General features: G+C 46.0%; 1 protein-coding gene across 1 annotated transcript in view; it reads left to right on the top strand.

Annotated features, from left to right (window-relative positions):
- Positions 1-17545, top strand: part of LOC141054157 (uncharacterized) — a 44743-nt gene extending 27198 nt beyond the window's left edge. Inside the window, exon 4 of the mRNA XM_073551348.1 lies at positions 12223-17545. Within this exon, the coding sequence (XP_073407449.1) occupies positions 12223-12402 (180 nt within the window). The 3' untranslated portion in view covers positions 12403-17545. The remainder of the gene's footprint in view (positions 1-12222) is intronic.
- Positions 17546-21991: the final 4446 nt, after the last annotated feature.

The raw sequence follows: 21991 nt of genomic DNA, 5'->3' as shown, positions 1-21991 counted from the left end.
CACTGCTGCAGACTTCCTCATGCCTGCGCTTTGCAGGCAGTGAGGAAGTCAGCTCCCTGCAGGCCCCCGTCGCCATCTTGGATCCGGGGGCCTGTAGGGAAAGAGCCCTCCGCAGCAGCGCTGCACATTGCGCTGCCGTGGGGGGCTCAGGGAAGCACGGAGGGAGCCCCCTCCCTGCCGATGCTTCCCTTTAACCCCCGGTACACCACGATCGCGTTTGATCGCGGTGTGCAAGGGGTTAACGTGTCGGGGGCGGTCCGTGACCGCCCTTGACACATTGTGCCGGGTGTCAGCTATGATAATTAGCTGACACCCGGCCGCGATCAGCGGCGCTCACCACGTGGGCGCCGCTGATCGCTGGGACGTAATATTCCGTCCATGGTAGTTAGGTCCAGGGTCACATGGACGGAATATTACGTCCTTTGTAGGTAAGGGGTTAAAATCTGCCCTCACTCACTTGCTTTACCTCTCTGGTTGCCGTGGGAGCCCACGCACTTTTTTCCAACGAATTAACCCCGTAATTTAACACTTAGACGTCCCAAACTTTACACACAAATCATAATCTAATTATTAGTCAGGGACATATAAAAAAAATGCATGAAATGAAATGGTTTACTGTATGCAAACCATGTGTCATTTCATGTCGGGTTTTAGAATGATTTTACGGAAGCCGGCAATTGATTTAGCGGTTATTCTGCTATGTAGAACTCTATGAAATGTAAATATATATATACTCGATGGTGACCCGATTCTAACGCATCGGGTTTTCTAGAATATGTATGTAGTTTAAAGGTAATCTGTCACCAGAAGTTGCAGGCCTATGTAAATGGCCTGGGTCCTGTCCGATGGGCGGTGTTTCTTCTTTTTTCTCCACCCCATCTGTGGCCCCCGTCCACGCTCTTCTCCGGTATTCTTCTTCATCGTTCGCGAGTGCGCAAAGCAATCTTGCTTCGCGCACGCGCAGTATGCTTTGCCCATCTGCGGACAAAGCCGAAAATCAGTACAGCGCATGCGCCGGTACACTATGTCCCGGAAGTATTTCGCTGTGTTCCGGGACATAGTGTACCGAGCATGCACAGTAATGATTTTCGGCTTTGCCTGCAGTTGGGCAAAGCATACTGCATGTGCGCGAAGCAAGATTGCTTTGCGCACTCGCGAACGATGGAGAAGAATACCGGAGAAGAGCGCGGACGGGGGCCACGGATGTGGTGGAGAAAAAAGAAGAAACACCGCCCATCGGACCGGACCCAGGCCATTTACATAGGCCTGCAACTTCCGGTGACAGATTCCACACTGAGCGAGATCGCTAGCGCCGGTCGGGATACTTCCGCAGCCAGGAGATGACCGGCTAGCACCGGTCATCTCCCGGCTGCGACGCCGCTGACCTCCGTACGGCAGGAGATGACCCGCGACAACCGTCGGGAGATCAGCGGCTAGCACCACAGATCTCCCGACGGTAGGGGTGGCGTGCGTTGTTCGAATTACGCGCCAATTCGCTGCTGGACTGCATCTGTTGCTGATTGGTTGCGCATGGCCGGCCGCGACCAATCAGCGACGTGGGATTTCCGTTACAAACATAATTATATATATATGTGTATTCTATGTGTCTATAGCTATTCTTTTGTTTCTTTATTAAACATGTCAATGTGATTTTACTGTATCGCGCACTGAATTGCAGGCTTTTGTTAAGGGCAGCCGGGTGCGTATTTCTTGCAAGTCACACGTCTGGTCCCTGTGTAATCTGTTTTTTTTGCGCCCCCATAGACCTGCATTGGTGTATTTCGGCCGGAATACGCTGACAATCGCAGCATGCTGCGATTGTCTCGGCCCGTAAATTACGGCCGAGAAATATACGGCTGATGGGAGCTGCCCCTTAGAGAATCATTGGTCCGTGTGCAATGCGTGGTTTTTACGCCTCTCACTCGTCCGTATTTCTCTCTAGTGTGACCCCGGCCTTTCTCTCATCAACCTACACCTGCTGCTGCTAAGGACAGCAGGAGCTGATGAGGGTATTCCTCACCTGCGCTATAGCTGAATGAATGGAAAAACCCGGCGTGGGTTCCCCCTATTTTCTATAACCAACCTGGCAAAACTCACGGCTGGGGGGCTGCAACCCTCAGCTGTCAGCTTCAGCAAGCTTGGATATCACGAATAGAGGGGTCCCCACACTGTTTTTTAAAATTTTTGAAATTAATCATTAAAAAAACAGCGTGGCGTCCCCCCCGCATTTTTGACAACTAGCCTTGCTAAACCTCACAGCAGGGGGCTGGTATTGTCAGGCTGGAAAGGGGCAATTGATATAGGCCCCCCTGCCTAAAAATAGCAGCTCGCAGCCTCCCAGAAAAAGCACATCTATCAGATGTGCCAATTCTGGCGCTTTGCCTGGCGCTTCCCACTTGCCCTGTAGCGGTGGCAAGTGGGGTAATATTTGAGGGGTTGATGTCAGTCACCTTTGTATTGTCAGGTGACATCAATCCCATGGCTTGGTAATGGAGAAGCGTCTATAGGACACCTATCCATTACGAATCCTACAGTTACATGATAAATAAAGACACAGCCAGAATAAAGTCCTTTATCTAATATATAAAGCTCAAGTGTGTGTATGTATGTATGCATGTGTGTATATATGTCTGTATGTCCGGGATTGGCATCCGCACCGTCGCAGCTACAGCTACAAAATTTGGCACAGTCACACGTCTGGACCCCGAGAGTGTCTTAAGCTATGTTGTGAGGCGAAATTTTAACCCCGCGCGTTCCAATTCTCCAATTTTGCCCCTATCTACATAATGGGGAAAGTGTGTGTGTATCAAGCCCCGCCCCTCATTATGATGTCATAATGGTTGCCATGGCGACGCTGATGTCATCATAGGTTGCAAGCCCCGCCGCTCATGATGTCATAATGGTTGACTATGGGATGGAGGATATGTATGATGGGTATATGGGCATGGGACTATGGGATGGAGGATGTGTGATGGCTATATGGGCACTGGACTATGGGATAGAGGATATGTATGACGGGTATATGGGCACGGGACTATGGGATGGCGGATATGTATGATGGGTATATGGGCACTGGACTATGGGATGGAGGATATGTATGATGGGTATATGGGCACGGGACTATGGGATGGCGGATATGTATGATGGGTATATGGGCACGGGACTATGGGATGGAGGATATGTATGATGGGTATATGGGCATGGGACTATGAGATGAAGGATGTGTGATGGGTATATGGGCACTCGACTATGGGATGGCGAATATGTATGATGGGTATATGGGCATGGGACTATGAGATGAAGGATGTGTGATGGGTATATGGGCACTTGACTATGGGATGGCGAATATGTATGATGGATATATGGGCATGGGACTATGGGATGGAGAATATGTATGATGGGTATATGGGCACAGGACTATGGGATGGAGAATATGTATGATGGGTATATGGGCATGGGACTATGGGATGGAGGATGTGTGATGGGTATATGGGCACTCGACTATAGGATGGAGGATATGTATGATGGGTATATGGGCACGGGTCTATGGGATCGTGGATATGTATGATGGGTATATGGGCACGGGACTATGGGATTTAGGATAATTATAATTTGTTATAACTAACCACAGTTAGTTACTATGCCCGGGCAGCGCCGGGCTCTTCAGCTAGTTAGAATTAAAACAGTTTTCCTTTTTTATTTAAAAATAACAAACACAGTTATACTCACCTAACGCCTATTTCCACCAAAGCCCTCTGTTATGATTGAGTCACCGTAGGAGGCAAAAACAGAAATGCTAGCTAAGTCCTGAAAACCAGAGAAGTTGGCAACTATCAGATTGCAGACCCCTGAACCTATCAACACAACTAGCAGTAGCCGTGGGGGGTTCCTACGATGACCTAGACCCCTCGATCACAGCCGGAGAGATACATAGGCCTAAAGAAGGAAAGGGGAAATCTAACTGCCCCAGAGCAGACCCCAAAGCAATAGGCAGCCCCCCACATATAATGACGGTGAAGCAAGATGAAAACACTTACACAGACAGAAAGACAGGCTGAGCAAAGACGGGGCCCAAAAACTACCTAGATAGGAACGGATAGGAAGGCTGCTGTCTGCAATCTGCCAAAACCCTATCAGAGACAAAAGCCAACAAGCTGATATAAAAATGGCCCTAAAGCAACTAAGCTTCAAAAACTAAATCAGCGCTCAGGTACTTTCAGAAGACAGAGCTCAAGGAACACTGCACACTCCAGCAGGGAGTGACAGAATCCAAAAAGCAAGAAAAACAAAAACAAATCTTAAATGCAAAAGGCAAAACAGAAAACTTAGCTTTAGGAGAGCAGGAATCAGACTGGAGTCCAAGAGTCCACAGAGAAATCACCCGCAGGGCAGAAAGGGCGTAGGCTGCCTTAAATCCAGTCAGTGACTCCACTCAGCCAATCGTCTTCATCAGTCCCAGGTGTCTGATAATCAGGCTCACTACCTTCCTTCACTAGAATAGGGAGATCACCAGGCCTCAGTGACGGAGGGGAAAATGAACTCACAACAGTACCCCCCCCTTGAGGAGGGGTCACCGAACCCTCAACAACGCTACCAGGGCGATCAGGGTGAGCCCGATGAAAGGCACGCACCAATCTTTTGGCATGAATATCAGAGGCAGAGACCCAGGAATTATCCTCCTGACCATAACCCTTCCACTTAACCAAATACTGGAGTCTCCGTCTAGCCAGACTGGAATCCAGAATTTTCTCTACCCCATATTCCAAGTTACCTTCAACCAATACAGGGTCCGGAGGTGCCACCTCAGGCACAACTGGCTCAACAAACCTCTTCAACAAGGACTTATGGAACACATTATGGATCTTAAATGTGACAGGAAGAGCCAAACGAAAAGAGACCGGATTAATAATCTCCAAAATCTTGTAAGGTCCAATAAATCTAGGCTTAAACTTAGGAGAAGCCACCTTCATAGCAATATTTTTTGATGATAACCACACCATATCACCAATCTTAAACTGGGGACCAATGGTCCTATGTCGATTGGAAAACCGCTGGGCCTTTTCCTGGGAGAGAGATAACTTATCCACCACTTGGTCCCAGATCTGGTGCATTCTCTCCACCACAGTGCAACACCTGGGCAGGCAGAAGGCTCCACCTGCCCTGAAGAAAATCGAGGGTGAAAACCAAAGTTACAAAAAAAAGGTGACATCAAAGTGGCAGAACTAGCTCTATTATTTAAAGCAAATTCTGCCAAGGGCAAAAATGAAACCCAATCATCCTGATCAGCGGAAATAAAACATCTCAAATACGACTCCAAGGTCTGGTTTGTTCTCTCTGTCTGCCCATTGGTCTGAGGGTGAAAAGCAGAGGAGAAGGACAACTGAATTCCCAACTTGGAACAGAACGTCCTCCAAAATTTAGACACAAATTGAACTCCTCTGTCAGATACAATGTTCTCAGGAATCCCGTGCAAGCGAACCACCTGTTGCAAAAACAGAGGCACCAACTCAGAGGAAGATGGCAACTTAGGGAGTGGTACAAGATGAACCATATTAGAGAACCTATCACAAATCACCCAAATAACAGTCATTCTTTGAGAGACCGGCATATCAGAGATGAAATCCATTGAAATATGGGTCCATGGCCTCCTGGGGACCGGCAAAGGCATCAACAACCCACTAGAGCGAGAACAAGATTTAGACCGGGAGCAAGTCCCACAGGACTGCACAAAATTCCTGACATCATGAGACAAGGTGGGCCACCAAAAAGAGCGACTCACCAGATCTCTAGTACCAAAAATACCTGGATGACCAGCCAATGCAGAGCAATGAACTTCAGACATCACTCTCTTCTTCCACTGGTCAGGAACATACAACTTTCCACTGGGGCAACGCTCAGGTTTGTCCTCCTGGAACTCTTGCAGAGCAAGTCTCAAATCGGGCGAGATGGCAGAAAGAACTACCCCTTCGCCTAAGATGGTGGCAGGCTTGGTCACCACAGGAGAATCAGCAAAGAAACTCCTAGAGAGGGCGTCTGCCTTGACATTCTTAGTTCCAGGAAGGAAAGAGACCACAAAATCAAAACGTGTAAAAAACAAGGCCCACCTAGCCTGTCTAGGGTTCAAGCGTTTAGCCGACTCTAGGTAAATCAAATTTTTGTGGTCAGTGAGGACCGCAAATTGATGTTTGGCTCCCTCCAACCAATGTCTCCACTCCTCAAATGCCCATTTCATGGCCAACAGTTCCCGATTCCCCACATCATAGTTACGTTCAGATGAAGAGAACTTACGGGAAAAGAAAGCACGGGGATTCATTTTAGATGTTACCGGATCCTTTTGGGACAACACCGCTCCTGCACCAATCTCAGAAGCATCCACCTCTACCTGGAACGGGAGTGAGACATCAGGTTGCCGCAGAACCGGGGCGGAGGTAAATCTACGCTTCAGCTCCTGAAAGGAAGCAACCGTCTCCGGAGACCAATTCAACACATCCGCACCCTTCCTGGTCAGGTCAGTCAATGGTTTGGCAATACTAGAAAATTTTGCTATAAATTTCCGATAAAAATTAGCAAAACCCAAAAACTTCTGGAGGGCCTTCAAAGAAGTGGGCTGAACCCAATCATAAATGGCCTGTACCTTGGCCGGGTCCATTTCAATAGTTGACGGAGACAAAATAAATCCCAAAAAAGAAATTCTCTGTACTCCAAAAAGGCATTTTGATCCTTTGACATACAGAGAATTCTCTCAATATCCGGAACACCGTCCGAACATGTTCCACATGAGAATCCCAATCCTTGGAGAAGATCAAAATATCATCCAGATAGATAATCAAAAATTTATCGACAAAGTCTCGGAAAATATCGTTCATGAAGCACTGGAAGACAGAAGGGGCATTAGTGAGCCCAAAAGGCATCACCAGGTACTCAAAATGTCCCTCCGGAGTATTAAACGCCATCTTCCATTCATCCCCCTGCTTAATGCGGATAAGATTATACGCCCCCCTGAGGTCAAGCTTGGTAAACCAGCAAGCACCTCTGACTCTAGAGAATAGATCCGAAATCAGGGGTAACGGATACTGATATTTAATAGTAATTTTATTGAGGGCACGATAATCAATACAAGGCCTTAAAGAACCATCCTTCTTGGCCACAAAAAAAAAAACGGCACCTAAGGGTGAAGAGGATGGTCTAATATGACCCTTCTCCAACGCCTCCTTAATATAGGACTGCATAGCCTCGTGCTCGGGTACAGATAAATTGAAGAGCCGACCCTTAGGAAATTTACACCCCGAGTTTAGTTCAATTGCACAGTCATAACTCCTATGAGGAGGCAAGGACGCAGACTCATTCTCACTAAATACATCATAGTAGTCCGCCAAATAGTCAGGAACCTCATGCGACTGAGGAGAGGTGGAAAAAAACGGAGCCTCACTAAAGGTACACCGGCAACCCCAACTCACCACAGACACAGACTTCCAATCCAAAACTGGATTATGAATCTGCAACCAGGGAAACCCCAGAACAACGGCATCATGCAGACCATGCAACACCAAAAATCTGCAGTTTTCTTGGTGGTCTGGGGCGACCCGCATGACCAACTGGGCCCAAAACTGAGGTTTATTTTTAGCCAGAGGGGTAGCATCAATCCCCCTCAAAGGGATAGGCGTCTGCAGAGGTGTCAACGGAAATCCACAACGTTTAGCAAAATCCAAGTCCATTAGGTTTAGCGCTGCTCCCGAATCCACAAAAGCCTTGGTGGAAAATGTGGACAGGGAACAGATCAGAGTAATCGCCAAAAGAAACTTAGGCTGAACCCCACCAACAGAAAACGTGTGTGCAAAGCGTTTCTCACGTTTAGGACAAACAGAAATAACATGTGAGGCATCTCCACAGAAAAAACACAGCTTATTACGCCTTCTGAATTCCTGACGTTGCGCCTTAGACAAAACTCTATCACATTGCATAGGTTCAGACGTCTGTTCAACCGGTGGCAACACCTCTCGTGTAATCCTGCGTTCACGTAAACGCCGATCAACCTGAATGGCTAAAGACATAGAATCGTCCAGACCAGAGGGAACAGGAAATCCCACCATAGTATCTTTTACGGCTTCTGACAAACCCTTCCGAAAGAGAGCAGCCAAGGAACTATCATTCCAGGTAGTAAGGACTGCCCACTTTCGGAACTTTTGACAGTACAACTCTGCAGATTCTCGACCCTGGTTCAATGCTAACAGGGTCTTTTCAGCCTGATCAATAGCATTAGGTTCATCGTACAGCAACCCCAAGGCTTGAAAAAATGCATTCACATTAGTCAGAATAGGGTCATCTGGTTTCAAAGAAAACGCCCAATCCTGGGGATCGCCGCGCAGCAAAGAGATGACAATTTTAACCTGCTGCGCGGGGCTCTCTGACGAGTTAGGTTTCAAAGCAAAAAATAATTTACAATTATTTTTGAAACTCAAAAATTTAGATCGATCCCCAAAAAATACATCAGGTGTGGGGATCTTTGGTTCAACAGCATGTGAACGAGCAAGATAGGCGGAAATTCCTCGCACTTCAGCAGCGAGCTGCTCCACACGATCAGACACTTGCTTTATCTCCATTGAGAGAAAAAAAAAAAATTCCCCCTACGGCCTCAGAGATATAGAGGAAAGAATATACACTTTTTTTTTTAAACACAATTCTTTCCTGCTATTGAGTACCCCAGGATCTGCGGTTGGGCGGGTGATTCTGTTATGATTGAGTCACCGTAGGAGGCAAAAACAGAAATGCTAGCTAAGTCCTGAAAACCAGAGAAGTTGGCAACTATCAGATTGCAGACCCCTGAACCTATCAACACAACTAGCAGTAGCCGTGGGGGGTTCCTACGATGACCTAGACCCCTCGATCACAGCCGGAGAGATACATAGGCCTAAAGAAGGAAAGGGGAAATCTAACTGCCCCAGAGCAGACCCCAAAGCAATAGGCAGCCCCCCACATATAATGACGGTGAAGCAAGATGAAAACACTTACACAGACAGAAAGACAGGCTGAGCAAAGACGGGGCCCAAAAACTACCTAGATAGGAACGGATAGGAAGGCTGCTGTCTGCAATCTGCCAAAACCCTATCAGAGACAAAAGCCAACAAGCTGATATAAAAATGGCCCTGAAGCAACTAAGCTTCAAAAACTAAATCAGCGCTCAGGTACTTTCAGAAGACAAAGCTCAAGGAACACTGCACACTCCAGCAGGGAGTGGCAGAATCCAAAAAGCAAGAAAAACAAAAACAAATCTTAAATGCAAAAGGCAAAACAGAAAACTTAGCTTTAGGAGAGCAGGAATCAGACTGGTGTCCAAGAGTCCACAGAGAAATCACCCGCAGGGCAGAAAGGGCGTAGGCTGCCTTAAATCCAGTCAGTGACTCCACTCAGCCAATCGGCTTCATCAGTCCCAGGTGTCTGATATTCAGGCTCACTACCTTCCTTCACTAGAATAGGGAGTTCACCAGGCCTCAGTGACAGAGGGGAAAATGAACTCACAACAGCCCTCATTCTCCTGTAATAAAAATAAAATAAAAAATATATATATACCATACCTGTTGGTCGTTCTGTCCCACGCTGTAATCCATTTCTGGGGGCTAAATAGTTTTCAACCTGGACAGTGCCAAGATGTGACCGTCCAGGCTGAGGACCACTGGTGAATGAGCTGCTGCAAGCACAGCATTATTGATCAGCGGTGACATCATCGAGGTTCCCAGCCGGGCTGAACTGCAGTGACCTCAGGACTGTGGGAAAAAGTCAGTGGTGAGGTCATCACAGTTCAAGCTCAGTGTCTTCACAGCAGATCACTGTGAGAATCAGCACCTGCCTCCGGGGAGCACCACTTACTGTAACACTTCTTCCCCTGTGCCGATGCGTGTCACACGGATGACATCCATGTGTGTTCTCCTTGTGCACGTGTGCGGGACGTTTTGAGGCCTGTGCTGACGGTAGAAAACAAACATGTCAGCATGTTTTGCCCATGGACACACGGTCTGTGGAAACACACTGACATGTGCACAGACACATTCATTTGAATGGGTGTACATGTGTCAGTGTCTCCGGTACGAGTGAAAACTATCACCCCACGTACTGGAGACACGGATGTGTGAAAGAGGCGTAACACGGACTGAACCGCAAGCATAATTTTATCTGAAAATAAGAGGATACAAGGGATATCTGTAAGCCGTTCCTGTCCTCCCTTTCTATATACTATTTTGTCTTCATTATTGTACAGTTCATCTGATAACTAAGGTTTATTAAGGTACAAGTTTCCATTTACTAGTCCAAAGAGAGCAGACGGCCTGAAGATTCTCTTTTGATCTCCATTTATTCAGGACATATAGCTGGTTTGATACAAATGTATTTGCTCAATTCATCAATTGTGGACTTTTGTTAAGTAAAATTCTTCAAAATTACACACATTGACCCCAATTCATCAATGCAATTTTACCAGAATTCCAGCCTAAATTGGTTTGAAAAGTTGCAAAATTTTGGCTCAACTTGGAGTTGCACAAAACTTTTATGACTTTTGGTGTTTTCACGTCAGTTTCTCCCAGCTTTTGTGCCCTAAGCTGACATATCTACTGATACCATTTTGGGGTAGATACACTGATTTGATTTCCTCTTATTGCATTTTATGGAAATGTTGTTGCGGCCAAAAAAACATAATTCTGGCAGTTCATTTGTTATGCCGTCAATAGGATGAATTTAATTTATATTTTTACATTTTTAGAGATCGGACATTTCTGACTGCAACAATACTAAATATTGCTTTATTTTCAATGGGTCAAAAGGGGGGGATTTGAACTTTTGTGTCTGTTTGAGTTTTTTTTTTCATATTTGAAATTCTTGTCCTATGAGCGCCGGCCACAACTGGCATTCACAGGAGTATCGTAATGACAGGCACGAGTGTCTTCTGCAGACCCCTGGCTGTCATGACAACACCTCGGCGCCCTGCGATCATGTGATGGGGGAATTCATGGGCGGTTGGAATTACTCTATTCCGGCTGGCGCGTGTTAAATTCCACTGTCAGAGATTGACAGCAGGATTTAATTGGCTAACAGCAGCAGATGGAGCTCCAATCCAACCATGGATGTTAAAGGCACATGACAGCTGATTAAATCAGCTCTCATGTGTGGGGAAAGATATGGGCTCAGTGCAGGAGCCCATATAAAATTCAGGGACATGACATGTGATGTAAATATACATCACATGTCGTGAAGGGGTTAACACTTGCATGTATCAGACATTGGCCGGCCTACATCTTAAAAGAGTTGGTCATCACTTGGAAAATCCCTTTTTATATTAAATAGTCCCTCTTGAAAAAATTAAATAACAGATACTCGCCACCACCACTGTTGCCATCCTAACAATGCCAGTACTCATGTGACAGTGGCTGCAGGACTCAGCTGGCATAACTCTCAGCGTCAATTATTGGACTGCTGTGCACTTATTTTTTTCTGCTTGTCAGCCCAATAGTGGCCGCTGGATTCATGTGGCATAACAATGTCTTGGTAGCCCTGAGAGATCCAGCGCTAATGTGGGAGGTATCAGTTATACAGTAGGATATACTACTAATACACATAATTTCTGTGCACTTGCAGAAGGGCAGAGCTAGATGAAGACAGTCTGACACCCCATGTGGGCAGAGGTGCCTTATTGCCGTCTCTGCAATAGTGAGTGCTGGGTATACTATACGCTAAGGGCACTGCATGTGTTGGCAGCCACAATGGAAAATTGTAATCGAATAGAAATCACAAAAAAGTTTATTCTAAATACGTGATTTTGATTGGTATGCTTTTTCCCTGACTTTATGTGACCATAAAGATGCAAATTTACCCATTTTCTCAAATCAGTAGATTTTGAATTATCACTATCCTGGGCACAATACAACATTGGCGGGAATTAAGAGCCATTTTATATCCTTCTGAGATACAATCAATTATGAAATAACTAAAAATCAAGTTATTAAATAACACAACAAAACTAAGTTGGAGTAGCCAAAGCCACATCTACTATAAAAGACTATAAAAGACTACTTTGGGAAAATGACTCGTTACTTCAGGGCTCAAATGGATTCAATGTCCTGAATATAAAGATACGGAGCCAAATAACATGCCAACATTGCTGTCAGGTTTCTTATCAAAGACATTTTTTCAGTGTGGCATCATTTTCTATACTGAACCTTCTTGAATTTTCCATAGGACCTGCAGAATGCACACCATATCCCTGAGATTCATGATGCCCTTGCACTGTCAGAGATCTGTGAAGATCGAAAGCTATACTTGATTGGAACATACGTGACAAAGGATGGCACGGAGGTTTCTTCTGGGATTCAAGACGCCAAGGAATTTCTTTCACAACTGCTTTTAGAAAATTGCTGAAATCATATGTTTATATACTGTTTGTCCTATATATTAATGTAAATTGGGGAATTCCTGTTTGGCAAACTCTTTTTAATTTTACTAGTCTTTGGCAGAGATGACCATCAGCGATTCTGACGGAGGGGAACTCCTGATCGGATTCTTTGCTTACCAATATTCTATATATATGGACTATCCTTGCTCCAGTACTGGAGGAAACATGAAGCATTGGCATCTAATATTGCCAGCCATCTTCCAGAACACAAAGTAGCTCTGCTTTGACTTCTGGGCAGGTTGGACATTAAGGCAATACCCAAGGTCAGGTTGATGCTTTTCAATTTTAATGCATTAATGAAAGCCAAGCAAAAGGGGCACAACTAACTAACAGAACTAAAAAGGTAATCTTCATCAAACATCCCCTTCATGGCTCGGGCCACATTGCTTAAATACTTTTCATTGATAGAGAATCTGCTTGGTGCACCCTTGGTTGGCCTGACATTTCTGAACACTTCCCACCTACTTGTTTTCTCCTCTTCTTACTCTTGTACAGTCAGAGATATCAATCCAGTGGAGATGGAAGGAAAGCAAGTAGGCGCCATGGCCCACTGAACTGTTTAGGCATGTCAAGGGTGCACCAAACGCCTGTGCTTGGTTTGAACAGTCATTTTGCACTGACCTACTTAATTTTTAAAATGTCATCTGAAAATGATTTTTTTTTTTCAGATTTTTTTTTTTACTTAATTACATTTTTGCAAATCAGTTGCAGCTTTTACTTTTGACTATTGAGCCTTCTTGTTCAGTATAGAAGCCACATGGATATAGGCTGTAAGGAGCTGGCTCTGACTTTTTAGGCCGGAGTCACATTAGCGAGAAAATTGGACGAATGCAATGCGATAATAAATCACATTGCAATCGTACCAATGTTATTCTATGGTGTAGCTCCCATCATCCGATTTTTTTTATCAGATCTTTTCCTCAGGCTGAGACAGTCGCAGCATGCTGCGATTGTCACCGATTTTCGGATCGGACTCGCCAATGCAAGTCTATAGGTGCGTTTAAAAATCGGATTAAAACCGGACCACATGTGTAACTTGTGATAAAATCGCAACACTTCTCCAGGTGACAGGAAAGAGCATCAGGCAACCGTTATTTGTCCATTTTGGTAGCCTCCGACAAAATATCGGCAGACGGATGTCAAACGGATGCTTAGATGCGATTAAAATCGCATCATCGACGGAAAATCGGATTACAGACGGATCACTGTTCAGGAAACATTTGTGCAATTTTGGTCCATAAAAATCGGACTGATTTTTTTGTCGTTGTGTGTGACTCCGGCCTTACAAGAGTTTTCTGGGCATGATTTGAGCTGTGTGCCAAGGTATTGTCTCTTTATCATTGTGATAACAATCTTCTGTACAGGACAGGAAGTTTGCGTCTGTTATTAAGCCTAGTAGGCATTGTGAAAATTGCAAGATTTCTTAACGAGAACCTGTCATGGAGAAAGGGATAATAGATCTGCAGTAAGAATGGTATAGAGCAGGAGGAGCTGATCAGATTGATAGACATTTTTGTGGGAAAAGTTTCAGTAAACCTTGAATTATATTCATTGGAATTCCTGATGTGTGCATGCGTACGGGTCTAGTGAGTTGTGCATGCAGGGATAACTGCCAATCACTGATTAGGACTGACTGCAAAGGTTTTTTTTTAAGCATAGGCCTGAAGGTTTGTTGCAAAGTTGACTGATCTTTGTAACTTTAACCTCTTTCCGACATCGGGTGTAATAGTATGCCAATGTCAGACTCCCTCCCTTTGATGTGGGCCCGGCGCTGTGCCCACATCTTTTCCGGCACATGTCAGCTGTTTTGAACAGCTGACATGTGCCTCTAACAGTCGCGAGTGGAATCGCGAACTACCCGTGGCTGTTAGCTCGGTAAATACCGCTGTCAAACTCTGACAGTGGCATTTAACTCGCGCTTCTGGCGAGTGCTCCAGAAATCCACCCATCGGTGACCCCCGTCATGTGATCGCAGGTCACCGATGGGTTGGCATGACAACCAGAGGTCTCCAGTAGACCTCTATGGTTGTCACTGCCAGATTGCTGTGAATGCAGCCCGGTGGTTGGCACACATAGCAAGTGAGTAATTCTGCTGCATACTGCTGATCTGATCATCGCCTGTACGTAGCAGAGGATATCAGACAAGTGAAGCTTTTAGTCTCCCAAGGAGACAATTGAAGCATGTAAAAAGTAAAAAAAAAAGTTTTAAAAAATATAACAAAGATAAAAAGATATAAAAGTTCAAATCACCCCCCCTTTCGCCCCATTCAAAATAAAACAATAAAAAAAATCAAACATTCACATATTTGGTATCGCCGCTTTCAGAATCACCCCATCTATCAATAAAAAAAAAAAGAATTAATCTGATCGCTAAACGGCGCGGCGTAGTGAGAAAAAAAGTCAAAACACCAGAATTACGTTTTTTTGGTCGCCGCAACATTGCATTAAAATGGAATAATGGTCAATCAAAAGATCGTATCTGCACCAAAGTGGTATCAGTAGAAACGTCAGCTCGGCACGTAAAAAATAAGCCCTCACCCAACCCAAGATCATGAAAAATGCTCAGCTTCTCCTCCTCTATGCCCTGTTGTTCATAAATTTCACTGCATTTACAACTTGACAGGTTCCATTTTATTTATTTTTTTTCCTAAGGCCGGGGTCACACTAACCAACGCAAAATACGGTCAGTATTTTACATGCGTAATACGGATGAATGGCCCCTAAACAGTGCTCTGTATGTCATCCGTAAGCAAGGTGTGGTCGCGTATTTTGCGCATGTCAGCATCCGTATGTAATCCGTATGGCATCCGTATGGCGAGATTTTCTCACAGGCTTGCAAAATGGACATATAATGGAGCCCTATGACAGGGTTTCTAACAGAAACCAAAGAATAGATATAGACACATAGAATGTATATATGTATACAGTATATATGTATGTATTCTATGTGTCTATATCTATTCATTCGTTTCTTTATTAAACCTGTCAGTGTGAGTTTACTGTATAGCGCACTGAATTCCCGGCTTTTGCTAAAAGACACCTGGTGCATATTTCTCGCAAGTCACATGTGTGGTCCGTGTGTAATCCGTATTTTTGGCGCACCCATAGACTTGCGTTGGCGTACTACGGGCGTAGTACGCTGACAATCGCAGCATGCTGCTATTGGCACGGACTGTAGAATACGGATGACAAATATACGGCTGGTGCGAGGGACCCCATAGAGAATCATTGGTCCGTGCCTAATGCGTGCTTTTAGCGCCTCTCACTCGGCCATATTCCTCGCCAGTGTGACCCCGGCCTTAGAGATAGTGATATGAAAAAATAAGTAATTAACATTTTCATACATTCAACAAAAATTTTACTTTAAGCAATGTCATTTTTTGATGCCAAATTGTCTTTAAAAATAAGGGTGTGAGATGGTGTATGTTTATATTGATTTTGTATGCGTTACTGTATTTGTAGAATCGCTCCATAAGAACCAGTACATCACTTTTCTCATAGATGTCACTGGTTTCCAGAGAATGAGTACTTAATGACTAGTGCACTGGTCTTTTCTGCACATTTAAACACATCACAGGAGTTTTCAGTGTCATTAATAATAGCCTGATTGTTTTACGGAGTAATATCATAAAAATAATATATTTATTGCACAAATTATTTTACTATAGTATTGGTGAATTTCTAATAGAGAAGTCTAAGCTACTGCCATGTACCAGACAGAGTAAGATTTAATCTGTGATGGTGGCATAGGATGTGGAAGGAATGAATCTATACTTTCTGCAGCCCGCTAAGCCTAAAAAAATCTGATTATTTTATTTCTCATTTATAGAAAATCGCATGACATACCTAGAGTCTATAAGAGGGCACCAAATCTTAGCTGATCATTAAGATCTTGGCATCAACATGCTTGATCTAGTGCCGCACAGGGCATTACATCATGGCACGATCTGTAGTATGAAGCTTTACCACCCAAGCCACCTTCGTCTGGATTACCTGGTATTCCTAGCTTAAGGCTGCGTTTACACATTGCGTTTTTTTTACATTTTCGTGGCGGTTTTTAACGCCCGATTTTGCCGCGAAAACGCAAAAAAACAGCATCCCATGCAATCCTTTGGGATTCCGCAATGCTGAGCTAATGCTGAGGATTTTTCCATGGCGGAATCGCATCGCGGAAAAATACGCAGCATGCTTATTAAGTTGGCGGAATCGCGGCGATTCCACCCACATAGGATTGCATTGTTCTGCTTACTTTCCGCATGTGGCTGTGCCCACCATGCGAAAAGTAAGCCGAACATTTGCGGATGGTACCCACGGTCCGGAGGAGAGGAGATTCTCCTCCAGGCTCTGGGTACCGTATCCCTGTAAAAAATAGAATTCAATAAAAAAAGTCATATTCTCACCTTCCAACGTCCCGCGCAGCGTCACCAGGCTTCAGCGATGCTCCTGGCAGGTCCCGTTCCCAGTGATGTATTGCGGCAGTGACCTTTGATAATGTCGCGGTCTCGTGAGATCGCGACGTCATCAAACGTGATTGTCGCAATGCATCACTGCGAACGGGACCTGCCGGCAGCATCGCGATGATCGGGGACACTGCGCGGGACGTCGGAAGATGAGAAAAACACCATTTTTAAAATTATTTTTAACATTAGATCTTTTTACTACTGATGCTGCATAGGCAGCCTCAATAGTAAAAAGTTGGTCACACTCGCAAACACTATGTTTGACGAGTGTGACCAACCTGTCAATCAGTTCTCCAAGCGATGCTACAGATCGCTTGGAAAACGCTAGCATTCTGCAAGCTAATTACGCGTGCAAATCGCTAGTTTTTCCGCTGGAAAATTGCGGGAAATTAAAATGCGGTTTTCCCGCGGAATGGAATTCCGGAATTCACCCTGTAACTTCTGCGGGAATTCCGCTGCGTGTGAACCCCTAACAGTTCATTACTAACGAACTGTGAATTTTGGCTATAGACTGTTCATTTATAACTCAGGGTCAGATATAAAATAGGACCTCACCAAAGAGACAGATGAATGCACTGAAAGTAATAAAGATGCACTTTTTTCAGAAGCCTGTTGTCTTACCTGCTCAATAAAAAAATATTTTCTAGTACGTTGCAGAGTCCTGTATGCTCCTGATTTATGACTGCATTAATTATGTTGTGGTGTATTTTATTATAATGTGACCTCTCACTAAGGCTCTCATCATATATTGTGTTATGCTTCCATCAGATATACACTGGGCTTATGTGTGCATATCTATTTAACCCCTTCACAACATATGATGTACTATTTCCTAATATGTCAGGTCCCCTTTTTTGATGGAAGTTCCAGATCTGAGCTTGCAGCATGGCTGGCAGACATTGGTCATGTATTACAGTCAGCATGTGTCTCTAACAAAACACTAAGAGAAACGCATGGGGGCACCACCGAAATGTTGGGCTCAGCCTAGCACTGTTAGGCGTTGGGTTCCTGCAGCTGCACAGCAGGAATCCAGAGCCATACATCAAGCTGTCTCCCATTCCTTTTCGACCACTCAGGGACCTGCACAGCAATCTCGGTGATCCAGGCACCCTGCTCAGACCAGCTCTCAGGGTCTGGATGTTGCTGCCACCTCTGTACCAGCCATGGTAGCGCAACCTGCTTTGCAGGAAACCACTCCAGAGGCTAAGTCCTCTCGCCGCGCTACTGGGCATGCCCACAAGACGATCTCCCAGTGGAGATCGGGGGTCACGTGCTCTGGTCCTTCTCCTGATCCAATTGGCCCATCTCAGAGGTCTGGAAGGTCCCGGAAGCGCATGGCTATAAAAGGCCTGCATGGCTGCTCGGCCATGCGCTAGTATAGACTATACTTGCTATGTGTGAATGGTGTCGGATGTATGATACCGGTAACTGACTCATTTGAAACCCCTTCCCTCTGATATTACGTATGTGGTTAGGGAACTAGAGTTATAGTCAGCGCCAGTCAGGGGCAAGCCATACGCCACAGTGCATACCGCACCGCTACACTAGCGTCCGATAGTGTTATGCCTCACGGCACTGTCGTACAGCGGCAGTAGTTATCGCTGCGCTGCAGTTAGCACTTACCGGCATCCGCGGTAACGACGCCGCAAGCACGGTAGGTCAAGACGGACACCGACCTCTGCCTTGGGCCATGTCCTGTGACCGTATACCTTGTGTGCAAGCCAGCTGAGACCTGTGAAGCTAAGAGGCTCGGCGTTTGTGCTTTACTTATACTAAAGCGCCTCTGTGAGTTTAACAGTCCGCTCTGCGCACCTCGGGTGACGTTTAACCCGAGCGCAGTATACCGCAGTATAGCGAGTCTGCCATTACTCAGCAGCGGTTGTTACACCTGCTGCACGGTGGACCCTGGGCGGCGAACGCACTTCCTATTATTTTATATTTAGTGCGTTCCGCCGTCCCTAACAAGCACTTATTGATGTAACAAAGCGAAGAAAGAAATATGCAAATGCTAAGGGATCATCATATGCAAAAGCTTTATTACAAAACTAAATGGCACAATACACACAGGTTAGAAGGATTTAAAATCTGTTTAAACAACAGAATATAACTCCAAGTAAATCAAACTTCTGTGAAATCAAACTGTCCACTTAGGAAGCAACACTGATTGACAATCAGTTTCACATGCTGTTTGCAAATGGAATAGACAACAGATGGAAATTATTGGCAATTATTAAGACACACTCAATAAAGCAGTGGTTCTGCAGCTGGGGACCACAGACCACATCTCAGTACCAATGCTTTCTGGCTGATGTTTTGGTCACTTTTGAATGTTGGTTGTGCTTTCACACTTGTGGTAGCATGAGACAGACTCTACAGCCCACACAAGTGGCTCAGGTAGTGCAGCTCATCCAGGATGGCACATCAATGCGAGCTGTGGCAAGAAGGTTTGCTGTGTCTGTCAGCGTAGTGTCCAGAGGCTGGAGGCGCTACCAGGAGACAGGCCAGTATACCACGAGATGTGGAGGGGGCTGTAGGAGGGCAACAACCCAGCAGCAGGACCGCTACCTCAGCCTTTGTGGAAGGAGGAACAGGAGGAGCACTGCCAGAGCCCTGCAAAATTATCTCCAGCGGGCCACAAATGTGCATATGTTTGCACAAATGGTTAGAAACTGACTCCATGAGGATGGTCTGAGTGCCCGACGTCCACAGATGGGGGTCCACTGTGTTTTATCAAGACCAAAGACAGCCCAGCCATCTACCAAGAAATGTTAGAGCACCTCATCGTAACGGACCAAGTGACCGACCTGTCGCGGACTGTACACGCGTCCATTATGGTGCAACGTTGGACGTGGATGGCGGCGCCCAGAGTACAAGGTAGCGTGACCACCGACACGCAGGACCTGCGGCATGTGACCGCAGGGGGAGAGACCAAGGCGGGGCCAGCCACGGGAGCTCACGGATAGCTAAACGGAATGCAGCGGAGACTAACGGGAAAGGTAAGAAGTGAGGGATCCGAAAAAGAACACACAGAGGGGTAAACCAGTACAAGCAGAAGTCAGAAAACCGAGCGGGCAATACAGGTAAAAAGGGCAGAGACAGAAGGGTTGTCAAGGATTAAGTAGAAGTCAATCAACCATAGAACCAACAAAACAGTACCAAGTCAACAGGCAAGAGCAATGTGGGGGACAAACCAGGTCAGCAACAGGATATAATCTCAGAGCAGGCACAAGGCAGAAGCAAACAAATACACCAGGGTCAACTAACTCAGCCGAGGGCAGGAGTATAACTGACAAGGATTTGAGCTAACCGAGGCTATAAAAAGCCCTTCCAGATACAGAGAGAGGCCACAATAAATAATCCCTGGCGCGTAAGTCCAAAGCCTACCATAGGATCATGACAGTACCCCCTCTCAATTGGGGGCCTCCGGACCCCCTGGCTTCCCCGGGTGCTTGGCATGAAATGCCCTAACCAGACGATCCACATGTACCAAGTGAGCAGGGACCCACGAGCGATACTCCGCCCCGGGATTTGGATGTTTCGCCCCCAGCAGTTTGCCCCTGGTTAAATTTCGCCCCCCCGCACATTTTGTCCCCAGCATTTGGCCCCAGGATGATTCGCCTCCGCACTTTTCACCCCGCACATTTCGCCCCCAGCAGTTCACCCCCGGATGTTTCGCCCCCAACAGTTCGCCCCCGGATGTTTTTACCCTTGTGGCTCAACAGCAGTTCACCCATTTCGCCTCCAGCAGTTCGCCCCCCGGATGTTTTGCCCCCAGCAGTACGCGCTCGGATTTTTGTACCCTTGTGGTTGATCAGCAGTTCACCCATTTTGCCCCCAGCAGTTAGCACCTGGATGTTTCGCCCCCAGCAGTTCACCCCCGGATGTTTGTACCCTTGTGGTTCATCAGGAGTTCACCTATTTTGCCCCCAGCAGTTCGCCCCCAGCAGTTCACCCCCCCGGATGTTTGTACCCTTGTGGTTCATCAGCAGTTCACCCATTTCGCCCCCAACAGTACGCCCCCGGATGTTTGTACTGATGTGGTTCATGAATTCCTTCCGTCCGTCCTGTCCGTCATCAATGTTTCGCCCCCAGCAGTTCACGTCCATCGTCAGTGTTTTGCTCCCAGCAGTTTGCCCACGGAAGTTTGCCCCCAGATGTTTGTACCCTGTTTTGCCCCCAGAATTTTGTGTTTGAAATGCTGTCGAAGCTGACTGATTTTTTGTAATATTACACCTATCTCTTTGTAGAGATTTTAGACACTGCTATATTTTGATGTAAAGATGGAATAAGAGCTAGTCTAATGTAACTTGCAGGACACCTGACATGAAAATTGTTACATCTGCAACAAAACTTACAGATGGAAACAGTTGATTTAACATGTCACAAACATGTCACAAAAGTGCAGCACCCTGTACAGTACTTTTGTGACATGTGGATTGATGACGGACGGGAATTCATGAACCACAAGGACAAACTGGCGAAACATCCAAACACAAAATTCTGGGGGCAAAACAGGGTACAAACATCCTGGGGGCGAACTTCCTTGGGCGAACTGCTGGGGGCGAAACATTAATGACGGACGGGAATTCATGAACCACAAGGATACAAACATCCGGGGGTGAACTGCTGGGGGCGAAACATCCGGGAGCAAACTGCTGGGAGCGAAATGGGTGAACTGCTGATGAACCACAAGGGTACAAACTGCTGGGGCAAAACATCCAGGGGCGAACTGCTGGGAGCAAAATGGGCGAACTGCTGGGGGCGAAATGTGCAGGGGTGAAATGTGCGGGGTTGAAACATCCTGGGGGCCAAATGCTGGGGACGAAATGTGCGGGAGCGAAATGTACCCGGGGCGAACTGCTGGGGGTGAACCCCTTCCAGTGAACCAGATACTGCAAGGAGCGATTCACCAGCCGAGAATCCACAATATGTCCAACCTCATACTCCATGCGACCCTTCACCAATACTGGAGGAGCCACGGACCCAGGATCCTCCTTGACTGACCCCAATCGTTTCAACAGAGATTTATGGAATACATTGGATATTTTAAACAAGGCTTGGAGGCGCAACCTATATGCCACCGGATTGACTATTT

The sequence above is a fragment of the Dendrobates tinctorius genome, unplaced genomic scaffold (genome assembly GCF_039654945.1).
Source record: "Dendrobates tinctorius isolate UK_male_01 unplaced genomic scaffold, ASM3965494v1 ptg000175l, whole genome shotgun sequence".
Taxonomy (NCBI): domain Eukaryota; kingdom Metazoa; phylum Chordata; class Amphibia; order Anura; family Dendrobatidae; genus Dendrobates; species Dendrobates tinctorius.
The sequence above is the reverse complement of the archived record's forward strand: the minus strand, read 5'-3'. Positions and strand labels throughout refer to the sequence as shown.